This window comes from Actinia tenebrosa, unplaced genomic scaffold (assembly GCF_029948245.1).
Source record: "Actinia tenebrosa isolate PJP-AT-01 unplaced genomic scaffold, QUT_ActTen_1.0 PGA_scaffold15__27_contigs__length_11533743, whole genome shotgun sequence".
NCBI lineage: Eukaryota > Metazoa > Cnidaria > Anthozoa > Actiniaria > Actiniidae > Actinia > Actinia tenebrosa.
The window spans coordinates 6,874,982-6,894,505 of NW_028292575.1; the positions used below are offsets into that span (position 1 = coordinate 6,874,982).

At 35.6% G+C, this 19,524-nt stretch overlaps 3 protein-coding genes across 3 annotated transcripts; 1 reads left to right on the top strand and 2 right to left on the bottom strand.

Moving 5' to 3' along the window:
* The first annotated feature begins 21 nt into the window (after window positions 1-21).
* Window positions 22-10,295, top strand: LOC116294830 (glutaryl-CoA dehydrogenase, mitochondrial). The gene is made up of 16 exons (XM_031702500.2): window positions 22-173; window positions 567-596; window positions 718-784; window positions 1,087-1,154; window positions 1,323-1,385; window positions 1,815-1,875; window positions 1,974-2,083; window positions 2,180-2,309; window positions 2,424-2,508; window positions 2,597-2,728; window positions 3,586-3,689; window positions 3,906-3,975; window positions 4,142-4,197; window positions 4,617-4,705; window positions 5,191-5,262; window positions 5,638-10,295. The coding sequence occupies exons 1-16, from the start codon at window positions 65-67 to the stop codon at window positions 5,697-5,699; spliced, it is 1,308 nt and encodes a 435-aa protein (XP_031558360.2). The 5' UTR covers window positions 22-64; the 3' UTR covers window positions 5,700-10,295.
* LOC148910972 (uncharacterized) lies at window positions 5,554-8,823 on the bottom strand. The gene has a single exon (XM_089030423.1). The coding sequence runs from the start codon at window positions 8,821-8,823 to the stop codon at window positions 6,535-6,537; it is 2,289 nt and encodes a 762-aa protein (XP_088886549.1). The 3' UTR covers window positions 5,554-6,534.
* On the bottom strand, window positions 9,879-19,417 carry LOC116294836 (MAP kinase-interacting serine/threonine-protein kinase 1). The gene is made up of 19 exons (XM_089030424.1): window positions 19,328-19,417; window positions 19,064-19,103; window positions 18,711-18,754; window positions 18,539-18,570; window positions 17,515-17,699; window positions 16,953-17,045; window positions 16,267-16,364; window positions 15,943-16,022; window positions 15,534-15,575; window positions 15,208-15,239; window positions 14,551-14,655; window positions 13,869-13,924; window positions 13,505-13,594; window positions 13,282-13,385; window positions 12,951-13,041; window positions 12,637-12,687; window positions 12,411-12,524; window positions 11,736-11,776; window positions 9,879-10,861 (listed from the first exon to the last, which is right to left on the bottom strand). The coding sequence occupies exons 1-19, from the start codon at window positions 19,379-19,381 to the stop codon at window positions 10,651-10,653; spliced, it is 1,563 nt and encodes a 520-aa protein (XP_088886550.1). The 5' UTR covers window positions 19,382-19,417; the 3' UTR covers window positions 9,879-10,650.
* Between the last annotated feature and the right edge of the window lie 107 nt (window positions 19,418-19,524).

Consider the following 19,524-nt stretch of genomic DNA (forward strand, 5'->3'; position numbering starts at 1 on the left):
ACTGGAAACTAATGAGGAATTTATTATCGAAAGACTTTTTTGTCGTCCAAAAAAATACAGCAAAATGGCTTTAAATGGATTCTATTATAGCAGGATACGTCCGATCTCTATCGCAAGGGCAGTTCCCTTATTACTCTCTCAAAACAAGAGTACAAAAGCAGCTGTGGAGCTCCGTATCCTTTTTGATGACGATCTAAAGACACGCATCTTGAAATCTGACCTGTTATGCAAGAACCATGCATGGATACAAATGTTTGGCTTTCGCCGATAAATTGAATATTTAGTCGTTAAAAAAGAAAGAAATACTCCGATAGATTAACGAGGACATGATACTTATAGTACAAATAATCAGTTGATTGAAATGTTTTTGTTTTTTTCGACATTCATGAAACTCAGCTGTTTATCGTGACTGAAACTTGTACATGTAAGCTTACATTTTTTGTATAAGCGTAAAAATGGAATTTTACTATTTTTTTATTGAATTTTAATAGAGTTGAGCCAATTTATCCAGATAGGTAATTTTTGATGTTACGTAGTTTTTCTCATTCCTTGACAACATCACTCAGCTCCCATGCATCAAAACAGAAAAAAGTTTGGTGAGTGAGCTCATATACTAGTAATTATGATGATTGGATTTTAACGACTATTATAGTCTAGCTAGACAAGATTTTAAGCATTTGGTTTAATCTAGTTTTTCATTTTCTTTTGCCAAAACAGCTAAGTTCGACTACCAAGATCCCTTAAACCTTGATTGTAGACTGACAGATGAAGAGAAGATAGTCAGGTAACCGTCCTATTACATACAACTACAGGTATTGTGCAACGCTTTTAACATACTCTGGTACAACCACAGGGCTCAATAAAATCATTTTTCTGGTATAATTTCTGGTTTTCCAGGTTCGTTGTTGTATAGCCAAGAAACAGCTTGAAACGGATTTTTCTCTAATATTATAGATACAAAAAGAAATAATTTTGTATATATAAAAAGAGTATTCAGCCATGGACAGTAGTACACTTTTCACAGGTGTTTATTTGTCCTCATACCTATATATTTTGTCATATGTTTTGCAATTTATTTTTCTCCAGGGACCAATTTAAAAGCTATTGCCAAGAAAGACTGATGCCAAATGTATTAATGGCAAACAGACTAGAACGTAAGCTGTTGATTTGACGCATCAAAATTCAATATTTCTTGCTATATAATTTTTTCGCACATTGAGCAGCTGATCAGTAGAAAAACTAAATTGTTTAATTATTAATTTAGCTAACAGTATTCTAGCTTCTTTTTGTAAATTTATTTTTCTTCTTTCTATCTTTTCTAGATTTTAACAGAGATATCATGTCAGAAATGGGAGAAATTGGAGTACTTGGAGCAGATATTGAAGGTATTCACTTTTCTTTGTACAATAGATGTGACAAATTAAGGATAATAACTTAAATTATAAATTATATGTATCCTCATCACATTTGAGAAGATTCTAATGATAGGTTCTCTTGCTTTGAGGGTTTTTTCTTCATTTTCTCCAGTTTTCCTCAGATCAGGCAAGAGGTTGTTCCAGGGTTTGAGAAAATTTGAGGGTTGAATGTGTAGTTATATTAGAATTTCCGACAGGAAGCATGAGTGAAAGAATAATAATTAAGTAGTTTATTAATTGTTATTATCATCATGATGTATCATCATTATCATCATCATCATGTATCATCATTTTGTATCATCATTATCACCATCATCATGTATCATCAATATGTATCATCAACATCATCATCATCATCATTATTGTTATTATTAATTTGATTGTAATCTCGTTGTCAAGGTTATGGTTGCGCTGGTGTGTCTTCAGTTGCATATGGTCTAATTGCAAGAGAGGTTGAAAGGTATTGTAGTAATACAATATCAGTGAGTTCCTATCTCAAATCAAATTCTTATTGATTTCCACATTTTAAAAATAAATAAATTCTTCTTCTGGTTTAAGGGTTGACAGTGGATATCGTTCAGCTATGAGTGTACAGTCATCACTAGTAATGCATCCTATTTACAGTTACGGAACAGAAGAGCAAAGACAGAAATTCCTTCCAAGACTTGGTGGGTAACTGCTGTTTCTAGAACTAGTGATTGGGATCCCTGTGGAAATTACACACAGGAAGCCCATCAATATTGATAACTTTATTTTGCTTTCAGCTCGTGGGGAAATAGTTGGAGCTTTTGGTTTGACTGAACCCAACCATGGCAGTGACCCAGGGAGCATGGAAACGAAAGCCAAATATAACCCTACAGGCGATACTTACACACTTAACGGCACCAAGACATGGTCAGTATTGAATGAGTATACATACATGAAAAAAACATATATACTACTATATATGTTATCATCAATTTCTTTTATATTAGTACCTTATACTATTTATGAAAACTTGGTTTGCAGGATCTCAAATTCTCCTATAGCTGATGTTTTTGTTGTCTGGGCAAAATGTGAAGATCAGAAGATCAGAGGGTTCATCCTTGAGAAGGTTTGTTTGCTTGGACTACCTGTGGACTTCAAAACACAGGAAGCCCAATTGACACTGAATATTACTCATCCTGTTTATTTTCCCACAGGGTATGAAAGGACTTTCAGCTCCAAAAATTGAAGGCAAATTTTCATTACGCGCATCAGTCACTGGACAAATTGTGATGGAAGAGGTGGAAGTTCCTGCTGACAATTTGTTGCCAAATGTGGAAGGGTTGAAGGTTAGTAAACAACACAAAAGGGACAAAAATGATAATCCAAGATTAACGGATTGACATCAGATTTTTGTGTCTCTTCTCTTATTGATGACAAATTGCGTCATCACATTGTCAAAGTAGCGTGGATCCGCCTACTACCTTGACAATGTGATGGCAATAAAAATCTGAAATCAATTTGTTTTTTACAATAATGAAAACAATAAAAACTTCTTATTCTTACTGAGCAAAACAACTAACGGAAAGAGCTTTATCCGTCTGTTCTCTTATTGATGATAAAAAATGACCAATCAGCGCGCGAGAAATTTGTAACTTATTGTAAAATTGTTTATTTAGACTAGAAATAAAAGGTACCATAGCAGTAATGCTAATTATTGCCTTTCACCTCAACTGGGGTACTAGGGTACTGGGGTATTTTGTTATCCTGCCTCCACGAAACCCAACTTACTAAATTTCAATATCAGCCTGATAGTGAACCCTGACTTGATTTGGTCATTTCAGTGCAAGGGCAGATCCAGGGGTATTGGGTGGTTAGCCAACCCCCTTTGGAGATGAAAAACAATTAGAATAAACAATAAAGTAGAACCCTGAAGAGGATGCTATGACATATCTGTGTAACAGCCACCCCCTTGAAATCATAATCTGGATCCACCACTCTAGGATTTGATAAGAAGATGTTGTTAGAGTGATCACAGTAAATCCGTGAAACACTAATTACTAAATAGTACAAAATAGTGCTAGTTAAACAATAGAAAACAATGGAATTTGCATGAAATTGTACTATTTAGTATTACTAAAGTTTCACGGATTTACTGTGGTCACTCTATGGAATGACTGAACAATATATATTTTTCAACACATAGGGTCCATTTGGGTGTCTGAACAGTGCCCGGTATGGTATAGGATGGGGTGTTCTTGGAGCTGCAGAATTCTGCTATGAAACAGCAAGACAATATGTTTTAGACAGGTAGTATTGGTTGATATTTTACTTTTACTTCTCGCATATCCATATTTTTCCATAGTTAGATTCAGTTTACTGTTAGAAAATTTTGAACATTTGTTAATTTGAACATTAAGAATATTATATAAGTTATATAAGCAATTAATTTATTGGAATTATCAGAGATCTAGTAATTAATGTAAATTACATCATGACCAATAAATTATTAATTGCTCATTTCAGAAAACAGTTTGGTCGTCCTCTTGCGTCTAATCAGCTGATACAAAAGAAACTCGCAGATATGGCAACCGAGGTAATGTTGTCTGTCTGTATCTAATCTCTTTTTGTTATTAAACTGACCATTACAACTGAAAGAGAACGAGGCATACTGCTATGATAGTCATTAAGATGACCAGTGTACTTGTATTGTGCATCTTACTAATGCTACTACTGGCAATGTTTTTTATTTTCTCATTCAGATATCACTTGGACTGCATGCGTGTCTTCAAGTTGGCCGGCTCAAAGATGAAGGAAAGTAAGTACTTCTATAGATCTAGATAGGCTTCTCTTCCCCCCCACACAATTATCATTTTAATACTCACCCATCTGCACCTTAGCCTTCCTCTTGAGCTCCATTCCTAGTTGGGATGAAATAGCATTAACACTACTATCTTCTTTAGCCAGACTATCCAATAGGCCTTTCTCAATGGCAGCCATGTTGACTAGAACAATAGATTTCCCCCATATAGCCTCACGTTCAAGCGCTAGTTTAGAATGAGGTTATGAAGGGTGCAATGGTTTTATATTCTCTTAGGAATAAACAAGGTCAATGATGATCAGCTTTCAGTTCTCTTCTCGTTTTTATAAAGAAGAAAATTATTTGTTATTTAAAAGCCTCTTTATTTTGATTTTTGTTTTCATATTTAACTATATTAAACTATAAAACTATTGCAGGCATTGTCCAGAAATGGTGTCTTTGATCAAGCGCAACAACTGTGGCAAAGCAATAGACATTGCTAGGGCATCTAGAGACATGTTAGGAGGTGAGCTACTCTCAGTATTAATTTTTTTTATCAAACTCATTAATAATTCATGAGGAAAACACAACAGAAATCACGACCGTGAAGAGTGTTGTAAATCTGATGCAAAACTGTGTTCATTTGCATAAACTTTAAGTTGGATTTTCTTGGCCAGATTCACTTTAATTCTGAAAATTTTAGTGAAACACAAAGGAACTAACCTAGACGTTTGATAAGTCATATACAGTATTCGTGTCCGTGTTGTGTCAGATATACAATCACTCGGCTACGCCTCGAGTTTGTATATCTGATACAACACGACCACTCATACTGTATATATTACGTGAAAAGTGAGGGTGATAAATACTGCTATTGCAATGAAGATCTAATTTAATTGGAATATCAATTCATTGAATGCTGTCAATCAAAAGTCTGAGGGATGTTTTGATCGATGGCCAGAAAACATTGACATTGCAATATGTAATTCTGTCCTTTTTAATTTTATCCAGGTAATGGGGTGTCAGATGAGTATCACGTTATTCGTCATGTCATGAACCTAGAGTCTGTCAACACTTATGAAGGTACGTCCCCTAAAAATGAAGTTTGAAAGAAAAAGCATTATAATCAACTTTTATTGCTGTGTTTTAGCTGCATACGTAAATGTCCTCCCTAAACTACATTCACTGCAGGAAAAATAGTTTGACGAAAAACAAATAGCATTTAAACCATAGTTAACATTAATAGTTAATGCCAAAACCAAAGAAATATTCTTTGTAATTGCAGCTATTTTGTAAAAAAATGTTTGGTTCATACCTGAAAGAATTCTTAGTTCTTAGAATTAAGCTCTATATAGCTAATAATAATTGTTCAGATATATAGCGTGTACTCTATTATTTTGTATGTTCATAGTCTTTTTGAAAAACAATGTGTTGAATGCAATTTTTTGTTCACTGTAGGCACTCATGACATTCATGCATTAATACTTGGACGAGCTATAACAGGAATACCTGCATTCTAGAGGCCTCTGCAGACACTCGTAAGATGTTGAATCAACATATTATTTCCCATCTCACTTCAAGTCTCCTTTTGTCATTCTTTTATGTGTTAACGTCATATTAACTTCGATTCCAAGATAAGGGATTTCAGCTGGATGAAGCATGGACTGTTTGAAAGAGTGGAAAATGGGATGCACTTATCTTCTTTGATGGAATAATGGGTGTGAACTTGGTTCAGGGAATACACTGCCAAAATTCAATCAAATAACTTTGATTGTTGGCAGTGTATTGCTGGATTTCCTTATCATGACTGTTGTCTCAGTCAGCGCCTAGCAACTTAAATGGTGGTAAGGCAAAGGGAATGAAAAATGGAATGATTACGTGATTTCCCACTAATTCATTTCTTACCGAGACTGGGATCATGCCAAAAGTTAGCCCTTCACACATTTGATCATTTTGAACATTTGATAGCTGACTGCTCTGGATTGACACATTATATTTGAGAACTGACGGTTTGACTTAATGGAAAGCACCCTTATAGTTTGTGAAAAAGTACTAAAACGTAGAATTAAGACTCAAAGCACTTACAGGGTTCCCACTCATATCAAAAATTAAAATTCCCTGACTTTTCACTGACTTTTCCCTGACCAAAAGTAATTTTTCCATGACCAAGTGGCAAACTTCTATTTAGTACTTTTAATTAATAATTAATTAATCCATGTGAGGTAAAAAACTTTTAAAATTACAAACAAATAATGTACATGGACAATAGCAACAGCAACGAAAATTATCGCAGTTCTTTTATTGTTTTTGGTTTCTTTTGTAGGCATTCAGTCTCATGATTCGATGATTTCCTTTCTAAACTGTTTTCAGTTCCTTCTGAAGACGATCGATATTGTGCTCTTCCTTTTCCATTTCTTTTCTCTTTTCCCTTGATTTCGTTCGTAGGGCATTGGACTTCACAAGAACACCGAGGTCATTTCTCTTTTCTGCATCTGCAGCAAGTTCATCTGCTTCCTTAACAAGAGCATTAGCTGTTGTTTCAAGCCTATGCTTTTTCTTTCTGGCTTGTCTTATGTCTTCTTCAATTTTTCTTTTCAAGCCTTCTTTTTGGCTAATTTCTACTGATAATTTCTTAACTGCCAAACATGACTTGTATCTACCATGAGCATGTTTGCAAGAAGTGAGAAGCTCTTTTGTGATACATTCTTCAATAGGACAATCTAGACTTCTGATGCCACTGTGAGCTCTGTGAAAGCCAACCAATGTATCTTGGTGCATATTGTTGCTCATGATGTCTTTGTTGTCTGAGAATCCTCTCTCAACACATGATTGACCATGGGACATGATGAGCAGCATCTTCATTGTTAACCATAGGTCTGCATACTGTGGCTTCTGATGTAAGTATTCAGCTAGGAAAACATCAAGACCTTTGTCCGATGGGTCATAGGACCTAAAGTCATCTTTATGATACCTCCCAACATCAGCTATAAATGCCTTGTACTGCTGTAGGACAGAATCACAAAAGTGTGTAGATTTCAATTTGTGTGATATCAGCTGCTGCAGAACATTTGAGAACCGGGTTGTAGCAGATTCTGGGCTTGATGCTATGTACATGGGGTTTAGGGACACCAGATTCCTAGCCATTTTGTACTTCAAAGGGGATCTTTCCATTACTTTTCTAGATAATTGCTGCAGAAAGATGAGGCAATTGCTTTGAAATTCCAAGATTTGTAAAGGAGTGGCTTCCTTAGTACTCTCCATCTTTTGCATTGACATCTTTGCAGCAAATCCTATATCTACCTTCTTGGCTGGCAGAAGGTTGTCTTTCTTCATGACATCAATGTTAGCCAGTTTAGCACATGTTATTGCACCTTCCAGGACAGATTTGTTTACAAACTTGGTAAGGATTGCCTCGAGGATGGTTTGCAACTCTTGTGCCAGGAAAGGAACCATGGGCTGGTCAGTTTGAAATTTCTTCAAAAAAGGCTCAAGGATTCTTGCAATGCAAATAAAGAACTGAAGCTTTGCAACAATAAGTGGATCTTGAATGAATTCTTGCAGATTTTTGAAGGACTGGCTTGTAGGTATCTTGCTCTTTGGTAGTTTTGTCACTTCTGTAACATATTTCTTGATATCTGGCCAGATAAGCACTGCTCGTTCTGCCACTGGCAAATCTTCCAGCCACCTTGTTCCACAAAATCTTAGTGGCCATTTAGAACTCCCAGATAGAGCTTCATAATCTTCTCTTTTAGCTGGTGAATCTGAAAATGTATACCAGAGAGATCTAAGGAGTTTATCAAGTCTCCAACCTGTGGCTGTAGCACCATACTTAAATGCCTCATGTACCACATGTAACCCACAGGCACCAATATTAATAAGCTTCGGAAGATCTGGATCAGTCTGTTCTCTATCTTCTAATAGGTCCTCAAAAAATTTCCAATTGACGTTTGGCCCGTCCATGGATACCTGGACAAGGTTGACAGGGTTTAGCTTTTGTAGAGCTAACTTGAAGCTTTCAAGTAAATCCACAGCTCTTGTATGACCAAGGAACTGGGAATCAATGTATCTGGATACAACTCTATTCTTTTTAATGTCCCAAAAGCGAACAATCAGATCCATTTGCTCTTTCTGGATCACTTTGTTTAATGATTCATCAAATGAGATAACATACATTGTTCCTTGTTCTTGAAGTTTTTGAATTAATTCATCATGAAAATATGGGGCAATGCCAAAGCAAATTAAGTATGTACACTTTGTTGCTCCACATTGGAATTGTTTGGCAATTAGACTGTCTGGGAACATATTAGAAAACAACTTATCAGTGCCTGCACTACTATTACAGGAATAGTGAGACATGAGGACTTTTATGGCCCAAAGTACCTCTGCTCTTAGTGTTTCATCTTTGATAACAAAGCTTTTAATTGTGCCTTTAGAGGAAGAATCAGACACACCAGCACCTTCAGGAAGATCAGGGGGAGGAGGCGGTACAGTCATTGTACTATCTACTGTAGAAGAGGCCATTTTACTAGATTCTTGGTTTTGAACAATGATAAAAGAGTTCAGATAGTTTTGTTGAGCTGACACACCCACTCTCCAAATGTGTTTCTTTCCTTTAGCATGACTAATCAATGCTTGTTTTCCCATATTTCCAAGCTCAAATGTAACAGAGCATATTTTACACCTTGCTTTAGTTGATTCTTTCACTTGTGCAACCCATGCAAATAGTGGGTCTTGAAGCCATAGCTTATTAAATACTGTTCGCTTTGCATTACTCATCTACAAATTAACGAAAAAGAAAAATCAAGCGTACTTGTAAATGAATTTAAGCAAAATCCTGATGTGAATTTAACTCTTTAACAAGTCAAATGTGTATTAAGCTTATCATAAGTGCTTTAAAATGATGAAAACTATTAGCCAATGCTAGAAAAAACTATAAAAACTAACTTTTATTTAACAAAAACACTTTGAATATATATAATTAAAAGTTTTGCTAAAAATGATTGAAAAGAAATCCATAAAAAATAGTATTCCAATAGCATTCCAACACTACCTTCGCTAGCATTCCAAGATGGCCGACTAAAACTCGTACCCAGTTTCACCACAGGGAATCCACAACTGGTATCCAACTCACCTTTTCATGTTTTACCACAGGAAATCCAAATAAATAAAAATATACATCGGGAACATTTGGGAAGTTTCGTTTGGGAGTGAAATTACAATATTATCGCCAAGAAGAATTTGAGAATGATGACAAAAATTCCCTGACTTTTCCCTGACTTTTTAATAAATTGCAAATTTCCCTGACTAAAATCCAAATTCCCTGACAATTCCCTGACCTTGAAAAAAAATCAGAATTCCCTGACTTTTCCCTGACCGTGGGAACCCTGACTTAGCTAGTAATTTATTTATATGTTAGTTGTTTTTTAGTGTTACACAGTTTTTGGAGCAGAGTATTTCTTAATTAAGCAAATGGCTTAATATTAATAAATATAATATTAATGTTTAAAGGGAAATTTATATCTAAGAGTCTTTTAGTTATATATACTGTACATTAAATAAACCAACTACTGTTAGTTTATTGGCTGTTTATTGAAAGGGAATCAAATTTACCATTACAATTTAGGCATTTAACCCGTGAAATAAAAAAATACCAGTCAACTTTGTAATAGTCAAAAAGACACAAAAGAAAGCAATGGAAGTAGAATCTACTAATGTGTATTAGACTATAAATATATTAATTTTATTAATATTAATATACTCTATCTTTAATTGATGAAACACGTCTTTACTGTGATATATACACGCTGGGAGCTGTAGAGCATGGAGAAGCAAGCTTAGGAACCCGAGGCGTAGAAATAAGCCATTCTATATTGCTTTTATAAAATACTTTTAATGATTTTGAACCAGCGTGTCTAGTCTGTTCTCTGATATAAACACAGTAGCCAGCCAATCAGTGTGTGCTCATTATATCTGGAATATTTTATGATACCTGTAATATTAACCATCATTTCCTAGATTGGGCAGAGTGTTCAACTTTAGTGTTTATTAAGCAGGTTTCTATAAATATAATATCAATGTAGCCAAGAATAGCAATAAATAAACTGTGGTGATTGTTATCTTCATTCTTGTAGCTAACTCTAGAATTTAACTTTCTGAAGTTCAAACAGAAGAATGGTAATCAGCATTGTGTTGCAAAGGATCATGGGACTGAATGGGGCAAGATCATAATCCCTGGACTCCTCTGACCCTAACTTAAGCCACACCATCCCTTGCTCCACAAGGTCAATGCTACAATGTTGATCCAAGATGGCCACTCTAGTGTCATAGAAGTCCATTGCAGAAGCATATTTTTGTAATCTTATGATTTTTGTCCTTCAAGTGCAGTTTTTTTCATGAAGCTCTGCATATATGTAATTTTATCCAGATTTGATTCATTCATAACAGACCCAGACAGTACCAAAGGCTGTCCTTTCATGTATTTTGTAGTTCATGAAGCTTTGCACGTCTTTTTGCCAGTCCTGATTTCCAGGGAGGGGATAGCCCTAGTATTTTTAGTCGGTTTCCTCCTGATTTAATACTTGAATCATCATCTAGTGCCATAGCACTAGCCTGGCTCACCATACGATTCATGGCCACTGCCTCTGCTGCAAACTCTTCCAGGTTATTGGGAGTAGAACTTTGTCTGAAAAGAATTAAGAGATATGGTCTCATTTATCCTGTAAGAAGAATCTCCTCTTTAACTCCTCTACCAATGAGAGAAGGAAAGGAGATGTGTCTCCCCTCTTTCTGACTCAGGGCAAGGCTGTCAACTCTCCCGGATAAACTGGGAGTCTCCAGATTTTGGACTGTATCTCCCAGTCTCCAGATTAGAGTCTCAAATCTCCCGGATAATCCCCGAAGCTGACCATTTCTTGTGAGACTCAACTTTCACAACCATAAAATTCCCATTGTTTTATGTTGTTTGTGTTATTTTACATCGCTAACAAAATCAAAATATTCCCCATAAACTGTTATTGTAAGCAGGCCATTGTAATGTAAGCAATAATCTGATTGGTCAGAAATAAACCAATCACATCAAATGTCACAAAGTGAATGTTGTCTTTTCGCATGCTTTTTTCCGCTGTTACCTCATGTCCCTTCCCTATAAATTCTCCAGATTTGAATATCTTGGGGGTTGACAGCCCTGTCAGGGTGAATTAATGTGCCAGCAAGGTAGGTTTCATAACTATTTTGTGTTTTTTTTTTTCTTTTTCAATATTCATTTCTTTCATTGTATTTTCCATTTTATTTCTTGGCCCTAGCTAATAGTCGTAACATACCCTAATTTTTCTTTATCCACTTTTTTTCATATTTTCTTCTTTTTATTTCTCATTTTTATTTCATTTTTCAAAAATCCTGTCCTATTTGATATATTATTACTATTCCTTCATTTTTATTTTCATTCCTATTTCCATTCATGAATTTCATTTTGCTTCCTTTTTACTTCACAGTTTTCATTGCACAAATGTTTTGGATAAAACTTAATGGAATTGAACAAAAATTAATAAAGTACATACCTGCTGAGGAGAGTTGGGGTAGCTAATACTGTATGAGTAGCCTGTCAGTGAGAAATATAAGAATGGGTATGTAAAACGATAGCAAATAAAGTTAACAGACAACATCTGGTCAAGAATATAACTCTTAGGCAGGTCCTCTTGATCAGCCACTTTAACTGGTCGATCCGTCTGATGTGACTTAATCAGTTATCGTGGCTGGCCATTGAGCAGCTGTTATTTTTATTCTCGAAGTTGAAAATGAGATGCATGAAATATTACATCCTTCACTTGTCATGAAATGAATCTTATGAGACTTTTTACAAGTGAATATGTCACGACGATTTTCATTGCTATGTGCCGATGGAGACAACAGGATTTTATGACAGGAAAATCAGGCAATACATGGTCGATCAGCACATAGCAATCAGAGCCTTGAAGTTTGAAACAAGATGCATGAAATACTACATCGTTCACTTGTCATGAAATTTTATGAGACTACTCATGAGAGATTAGATTTATCTATTAAGGACAAACATTTAGTATAAACTCCCTACAAGTTGACCACACCTTTTTTTTCCGGATTTGCAAGTGTATGAATTCACAAGAATGAGTGCTGAAGACAAGAGAAGCAAGAGACAATAGAACATTGGGGAAAAAGACTTTGAGAAAGTTTAACATTAGTATTACTTTCCATACCATGTCTATCCAGGGATGGCCAAGCACCATCTCTGCTGTATATCGCTTAGTGGCATCCCTCACCAACAAATGGGAGATCAAATCTTTAGCATGGCATGAGATACCTTCCCACTCCTGCAAACATTATAATAAGTAATAAAACATTTCCATATCATGTGCGTGCAAAACCTTAGAAACAATATGCAATGTCAAATAGATTGAATGAGGAAAGTTCATAATAGGATACCTTTCCTGGAAACTCATACACACTTTCCTGAATTCTTTGCAGTAACATTTCCTACAATACAAAAAAAAACAGAGAATGCGATATTATCATAATGTAACTCTGGTCTGTGGTGGGATGGGGAGGGAGGTTGGGCAAGGAGGAATATTTTGCCTTCCACTCTTTGTCCTCACAATCAATGTACACCACTTTCATTGTAAAAAGCTTAGATGGTCAGACCCCTTTAGATCAAGCAGCTGCATATATACCTAATAATGAATGTCACGTCAAATGCAAACTATTTCACCAAGAAATGAAGATGCTCCATGCCTACTTACCTGACAGGCTGTGCAACTTTCTCCCTTTTCCCATCCACATTCACTACCACATTTACCATAGAAAGGAGGGTGTCCTGATAACATGATGTACCTAAAACAATACAGTATTCAAAATTATACTTACAACCACCACTCTCCATCTCTTCCGTGAGGTTCCCTCCGCATGCAATACCACTACATCCTATATTTACAACTTCTCAAACTCATAATTCATTTGTTCTTGAATCTCGTGAGACATTGCAATTCTTCTTTTGTTTGATAAAAGGAAGGATACCCTACTGTTTGCTGCCTAGTGTAATAGACTAAAACATGTCTGGTTAAAGTTTCTTACAGAATAACTCCTAGGCTCCAGAGATCACATTTCTTGTCATATGTTGTGGCCATGGTCTTGAAGGCTTCTACCACCTCTGGTGCCATGTATTCAGCTGAGCCAACCTGAACAACATGGATATTTTGTTATTCAAAGCCCATGCTTTCCCTGAGGTTGTTTCAGTTTCAGAAATATAAAGCTGAATAAACTGCAAACTTAAAACCAGGACTGGATGAATACTTACAGGAGTTTGTAGCTCAGGTGTGGTCACAGAGGTGCTAAGTCCATCTATACCACTGGCAAGATCAAAGTCACATATCTTTACTGGAGAAACCTACAAAATATTACATAGTATATCACAAGTCAGTATGATTTATAAATGTTTTGAGTTTGATTATCATAACAATGAGAACGATGATGATGAGTGAAGTTGTTTGGTTGTTGTTGATGATGATGATGATGTCATGGTGCAATTTGATTGATGATTATAACAATGAGGACAATGATAATGACTGTGGTCTATGATGAAGATGATGATGAAGAAGAAGATGATGATGATAAAGATGATGACAACAAGAAATTTTTAAGCACTTCTTCTTCATTAATACCTGATTTGCACAAGCACAAAGAATATTCTCTGGTTTAAGATCCCTATGAGCAATACCTAAAAATAACAAAGATAAAGTATTCAAAGAAATTAATACCACTGGTATACATGTATTAGATATATACTATCATGAGTGGCTTATCTGTATGAGCCCCTCACTGTTAAGCCCAGGGGGCACATATGGGTGGTAACTAGTTCCCCCCCCCCCCCTTCCTGCACAAAACTAATATTTATAACTGAAAGCATTTATCCAAATAAACTTTCACTCAGTTTACTTAAAGCTCTTAAATTAACGTGAGTATTGCATATTGGTTTTTGAGAAATGTAGGAGTATAATTTCATGCTTTATTAAGAATTTTTATATTGATGTTTTTCGGAATTGAAGATCATTCTATGTTGAGCCAAAATGAAAATTTAATCTCCTGAATGACTTAATTTACATTTATGTCCCCCCCCCTCAATAATAGCTAGTATTCTGATCTTGGTCTACACGTTTTTATTTTATTTTCTTCTGTGCTAACATAATTTACCTATGAATATAATAAATTTTAAGCTTGGTAAATGTTCAACATGCAACAAAACTTTCACCAACCTTTTTTGAAAAAGCTGTATGTAATATAACCTATCTTGAATTAATAAAGCTGACCTATTTTATTTTCTTATTTTTTTAATCCAATACTAACCCTTCTGGTGTAAGAAGTCCAGAGCACATGCAATGTCTCTTACAACCATGCTGGCTTCTTTCTCGGTGAAAACTTTTCTCTTCTCGATGTGCTTCAATAAAGGACCTTTATCATGGGAAAATGATGTCAATCATTTTATACACACACTTTACCATCTTATAGGGATTCAACTTCTAAGTGGTCATTATTCACTTACTGAAGTGACCTTCACATCTTCATCAAACCATGAAACTACCTCTGAGCTGATTAATCAGGGGATGCATAACTTATTACAACAAATATTGGCATTTTTGTTTAGTTTAATGGAAGGAAGAGAAACAGAGAATCCGTAGAAAACAGAGAGATAAAGGGAGAGCCTAACAAACTCTATTCTCGTGATGTTGAATCCAGTATCAAACTGGAGAGCTAACCCCAGACGTGAGGCAAGGGCATTTCTGCCGCAATGCTGTTGACTTCCCAAAAACCTGGGTCTCCGATTCAATCAATCGATAAATTAACTTTATTTATCCACTGTAGACAGCTCAGATAGCTGATTTTCAAACATGCCATGCATGCTTCAACAAATTCAGATAAAATTCAGATAGGTTGTCATGCCCAAAATCTTAAATATATAAGCAGTACAGTAACTATAACCATTACCAGAACTCCGATTATTACCTCCTTTCATTTTTTCGAAGATCATGTAGAACCTTAAAACCAAAATAAGCATTTAGTGAATTTAGTTGCTAGATTGAGATGGGAGGGGTGGGGGGTTTGGTGGTGGTGGTGTGTGGGGGGATGTGTGGGGGGATAATGATAGGGACGGGTCATTAATTAGAGGCTGGTGCAACAGTTGGTTTTTCTTTAACCCTTCCTTTTCATGGAGCAATTTGTTCTAAACTCCTTAAATGGAGGACCCAACCCTCTAAATAATGATTGGTCCTTATAATCAGTTGATAATTTAGCTGAGGGAAAAGTGGATGTGAAGATATAATGCAACTTACTTGTCTTTGTCTTCAAAGTATTCAATACACTCCAATATATTTCTAGAGAAAAAATTTGGAAAGTGAAAAGGTTGTACTTGACTGAAGTCCAAGAGGAATTCCTCAAGATGTGAAGATAGTTCCAGAAAATTTCCATACCCTTACATCAATCAATCAATCAATCAATCAATATTTTATTCAGTACTTATTAATATAAAAGGACCCCCCTAACACTAGGAATGTCCAATTTCTTCCTTATAAACTCTGTAATTTTGTTCTTTCTATGACCCCCCTCCCGTCCAGAATTTCCAATTCCCTCCATTGGCGGGATATGGATATTTTCTGGAACTACACAATATTAAATAACTATTGGACAGTTGATATTATTTCTTAATACATTTTTAAACAATGAATATTGTTAATTTCTTACTTGTGTCCTTTACAGTGGTACAGTAATTCTATTTCATTCAGAATCCTCTTTCTTTCTACTCTTGCTGATTTTTGAACAATCTGTCATATTTTTAGAAAAAAAATTTGGTACTTAATTCCATAACTGAGGACACACAAATATGACAATCATAAAGATACATACTAAAAATAAACAGTGTGTAGCAACCAGCTTGTATGAACTCAACAAGGGTATGTATGATTGATTGAAATGAACCAGAATTATTGGCTTTCAAAAGTTAGTGTCTGGCAACTATTGCATCACATGATCAATGCTGGCCAATCAGCACAAATTAAATATCCATACCTTTACAGCATATTCATGGTTTGTCATTGTATTTATACAACTCTGTACAACAGTATTGGCCCCTTGACCAAGAACTTCTCCTGTCAGTTTATAAATATCTAAAAAGAGGGAATGGAATAATGGAATTGATATACACTCTCCTTGAGCTCCCGGGCGGGGGGGTACTCCCATATATGGACTATACAGGGATGATCCGCTGAACAGGGTATGGTTTTTCGAGCTTCTTGTCATAAACAGGGTATGCAATTTCACTCAAGTTCCAAGTTCTTCCTGAGTTTCCTGTCATATTCAGGGTTTCTACTGGTTATTATGGTCGTAAAAACATGATACGCGAAATTGAAACGGGAACTCAGTACAATTAATTATATCTTTTGTCATGAACAGGGTCTACAAATTTGTTTTTTTTTTTGTCATAAACAGGGTACCCCTTTCAGAATCCCAGCGGAACACCCCTACCCAAAATCTGGCGGAGTACCACCCCCCGGGCTTGAGCTCTCATCATAACCTATTAAGCTCTATGAAAAAAGTATTAAAAATGAATACTGTGCATCTATTTGATAAACAAAATTTTAATGCTCTGAAAATATTCTTTGCATGTAATGGAGTGCAACGGCAGTTTCCAAGGAATATTCATTGAAATACTGTAGAGGTATGTCTATAGTTATTTTCAGCTCTGGATTGCATACCATGAAATCCTCCACACAGACTATCACTGGCCCTTTTCTTCTTTTTCTTCTTCTTCACCTTATTATCAGAGATGGCAGGTGGCTGGAATATGTCTGATAAATATAAATATACCTATGCATATTACTAAAAAGGTTTGGATAGAGCCAGTTTTCGTAGAACCATACTCCTGTCTTACTGCAACCTTGATATTTTCTAGAATTTGGATTGGCTAATTTCAGTTTTTCTCACGTAGTGTGATTAGTCTGGTATTGCATGGTGTGAACCATGTCCGCCCCACCATGTTTATGCCCTGTTTTGGGCATTTGATTGGATTGAGAGTAAATTCTTGTGCAATGTGATTGGTCTAGCTTATTATAATAATGCCTTATTGTGTCATGACTACGTTCATGCCGTAAGCTTTTCACAGTCATAGCAAAAATGCTCCAGAATCTACAAAACACTTGACCAGTACAGAAATGTCATGCCATGATTATGAACTATGATGTAATTAAGTCAAAGGTTTTTTTTTCGATGATGAGCCATAAGGTGACTGTCCCTTCCCTAATGAGAAGATTCCTGTACCTTCAACTGGAGGATCCATATCACCATTACAAAGACTTTCCTTGTTCTCTTGGCATTTATTATCGTCCATATTTACTCCACTCATATCTGTTTTCTTCTCATAAGATGATGTATCTGGTGTAAATGACTCTTCTGAACTTATGCCACTAATTACACCTGTATTGTTATTGTTGAACCTTTTCTCCCTAAAATAAAGGCATTTCTGCTTAGCTTTATAGAAACTGAGGGTCGCAAAGCAGTTGTGTATTGATGGATTGCAAGCATTCCAAAGAGAGTTAAAAACAAAAGCATGGCAGCCACTGTGGTGCCATTAACAATGGATGCTAATAAGACATCTTTTGTTAAATCATGATGGCACCAATGCTCCCCCAAGAGGCTGTGATGACGTAACGTGCAATCGAAGAATACCACTGGGTTTTTGGGTTGAACTTAACGATCGGGGCAAAGCAGTAATGGATACCTCTGGAGTCTTGGGTTTTACTTTACTTTAATCAGCCCAAAGGCTGTTTTGGGGTATTACAATGTGTGGTTCCAGAAAATATTCAGAATTCGTAAAGGTATCCTCTTGCAAACAAACTTTGTAATTTTTTATATCTGACGCTCATTCCCCTGGGAATTCCTACACAATAAAATTTATTAAAAATATTTATTAAATATTATTTATAGCTACTTTTATACACTTTTCAAACACAAAAAATTCATATGGGGACAATTACATGGGTGTCTGCAATGTCTTCTTTTGGGCAACAATAGCTTTAAACTGAGGTACAGTAGCAGTAGAATCAATACAATAAATTTATGAAAACAAAACTACTTCAACCTTAGCTTGTTATCCCTTTTTCTAGGTCAGTTGCCAAAATATTTCAATTGATATATTCATGAGTGGATACCAACTATTAGTCTCCAGTGAAGGTCTGGGTGCTTAGTAGAGACAGTACATAAATGTTTGAAAAACTCTACTACAACCTAGAATTAAAACCAATGTGTTACGAAACAATCAAATAAACTAGGAATGGCCTGTTACCTTGATGTTTCCTCTTCTGTAGATATGTGTAACTGCAACAAACAGTTAAGTTTATACTCAATTCATCAACAATAACACAGAATACAGTACAGTAAGCTCTAAAATTTGACACATTGTTCTAACTACGAAATAAAATGGGGGGAAATATAATGAGATAATAAAATCCTCCTACCTTGAATGACTGTCGGAATTTCTTCAAGTCCTCAAGGGCACAGTCTAGAATAGTTTTACAATAAGATTATGTTAATTTAGCTTCCAGAATGAATAATTAGGGGAATTTTTGGAAAACGTTTCCTCGTAAAAATGGTAGCGGAATTTATCATTGGGAAGAAGTGAGTGAAGATATGATATTTTTCCAAATTCAATACAAACAATTCTGTGTTTCTTGATGATTAAATTCTTTGTACGTATTATGCTTTATTATAACAATGCCCATGCGCTCTGTTGTTGCACATATTATATTCTGCATCGGAATAACAGTCTCTGAGCTGCTATAAAGATATGATTAATGAGAGCTTCGTATACCTCTGTTAATTGGTCTTTCAGCAATGGAATCGTCCTGCAACTAAAACAAATAAAACTAATCAAACGAATAAAAATAAAATTATACTAGTAAAACGATTTTGCTAGGAAAGCATTTTTAAAAGAGCAAGGCAAGCGATATATTACGAAGGCAAACTTTTCGAGTACTCTTTGAGTTTCAGATAAATGTTGAGACTACTAAGGATTAAGGAAGGTTTGAAAAAGTAGAAAAGAAGATTGAAGTAGTCGTTAAAGGATAATGAATACCCGAAAAGCCTTGCTAGAGTGGATCAACTCCGCTATTCTGACATCTCCCGACATAGCTTGTGACAAGTGATGTGTTTTGAAAGAAAGGAAGTCTGGAAGCTAACCCGCGTGACCCGGGTATTTCCCGCGTCCCGCCCGCATTACGTCACGCTAGTCGACTGCGCAAAGAATTATCTAGAATTATATTATATTAGAAT

Coding starts and splice junctions, on each gene's coding strand:
- LOC148910972 (XM_089030423.1), bottom strand. CDS start 8,823: ATGGGAAAACAAGCATTGATTAGTCATGCTAAAGGAAAGAAACACATT.
- LOC116294836 (XM_089030424.1), bottom strand. CDS start 19,381: ATGTCGGGAGATGTCAGAATAGCGGAGTTGATCCACTCTAGCAAGGCT. Junction 17,700..18,538: donor ACAGAAGAGGAAACATCAAG/GTAACAGGCCAT, acceptor CCTTTATTTTAG/GGAGAAAAGGTTCAACAATA. Junction 10,862..11,735: donor ACCCCAACTCTCCTCAGCAG/GTATGTACTTTA, acceptor AATTCTTTTCAG/ACAAAGTTCTACTCCCAATA.
- LOC116294830 (XM_031702500.2), top strand. CDS start 65: ATGGCTTTAAATGGATTCTATTATAGCAGGATACGTCCGATCTCTATC. Junction 2,310..2,423: donor CTTAACGGCACCAAGACATG/GTCAGTATTGAA, acceptor CTTGGTTTGCAG/GATCTCAAATTCTCCTATAG. Junction 2,729..3,585: donor CAAATGTGGAAGGGTTGAAG/GTTAGTAAACAA, acceptor TTCAACACATAG/GGTCCATTTGGGTGTCTGAA.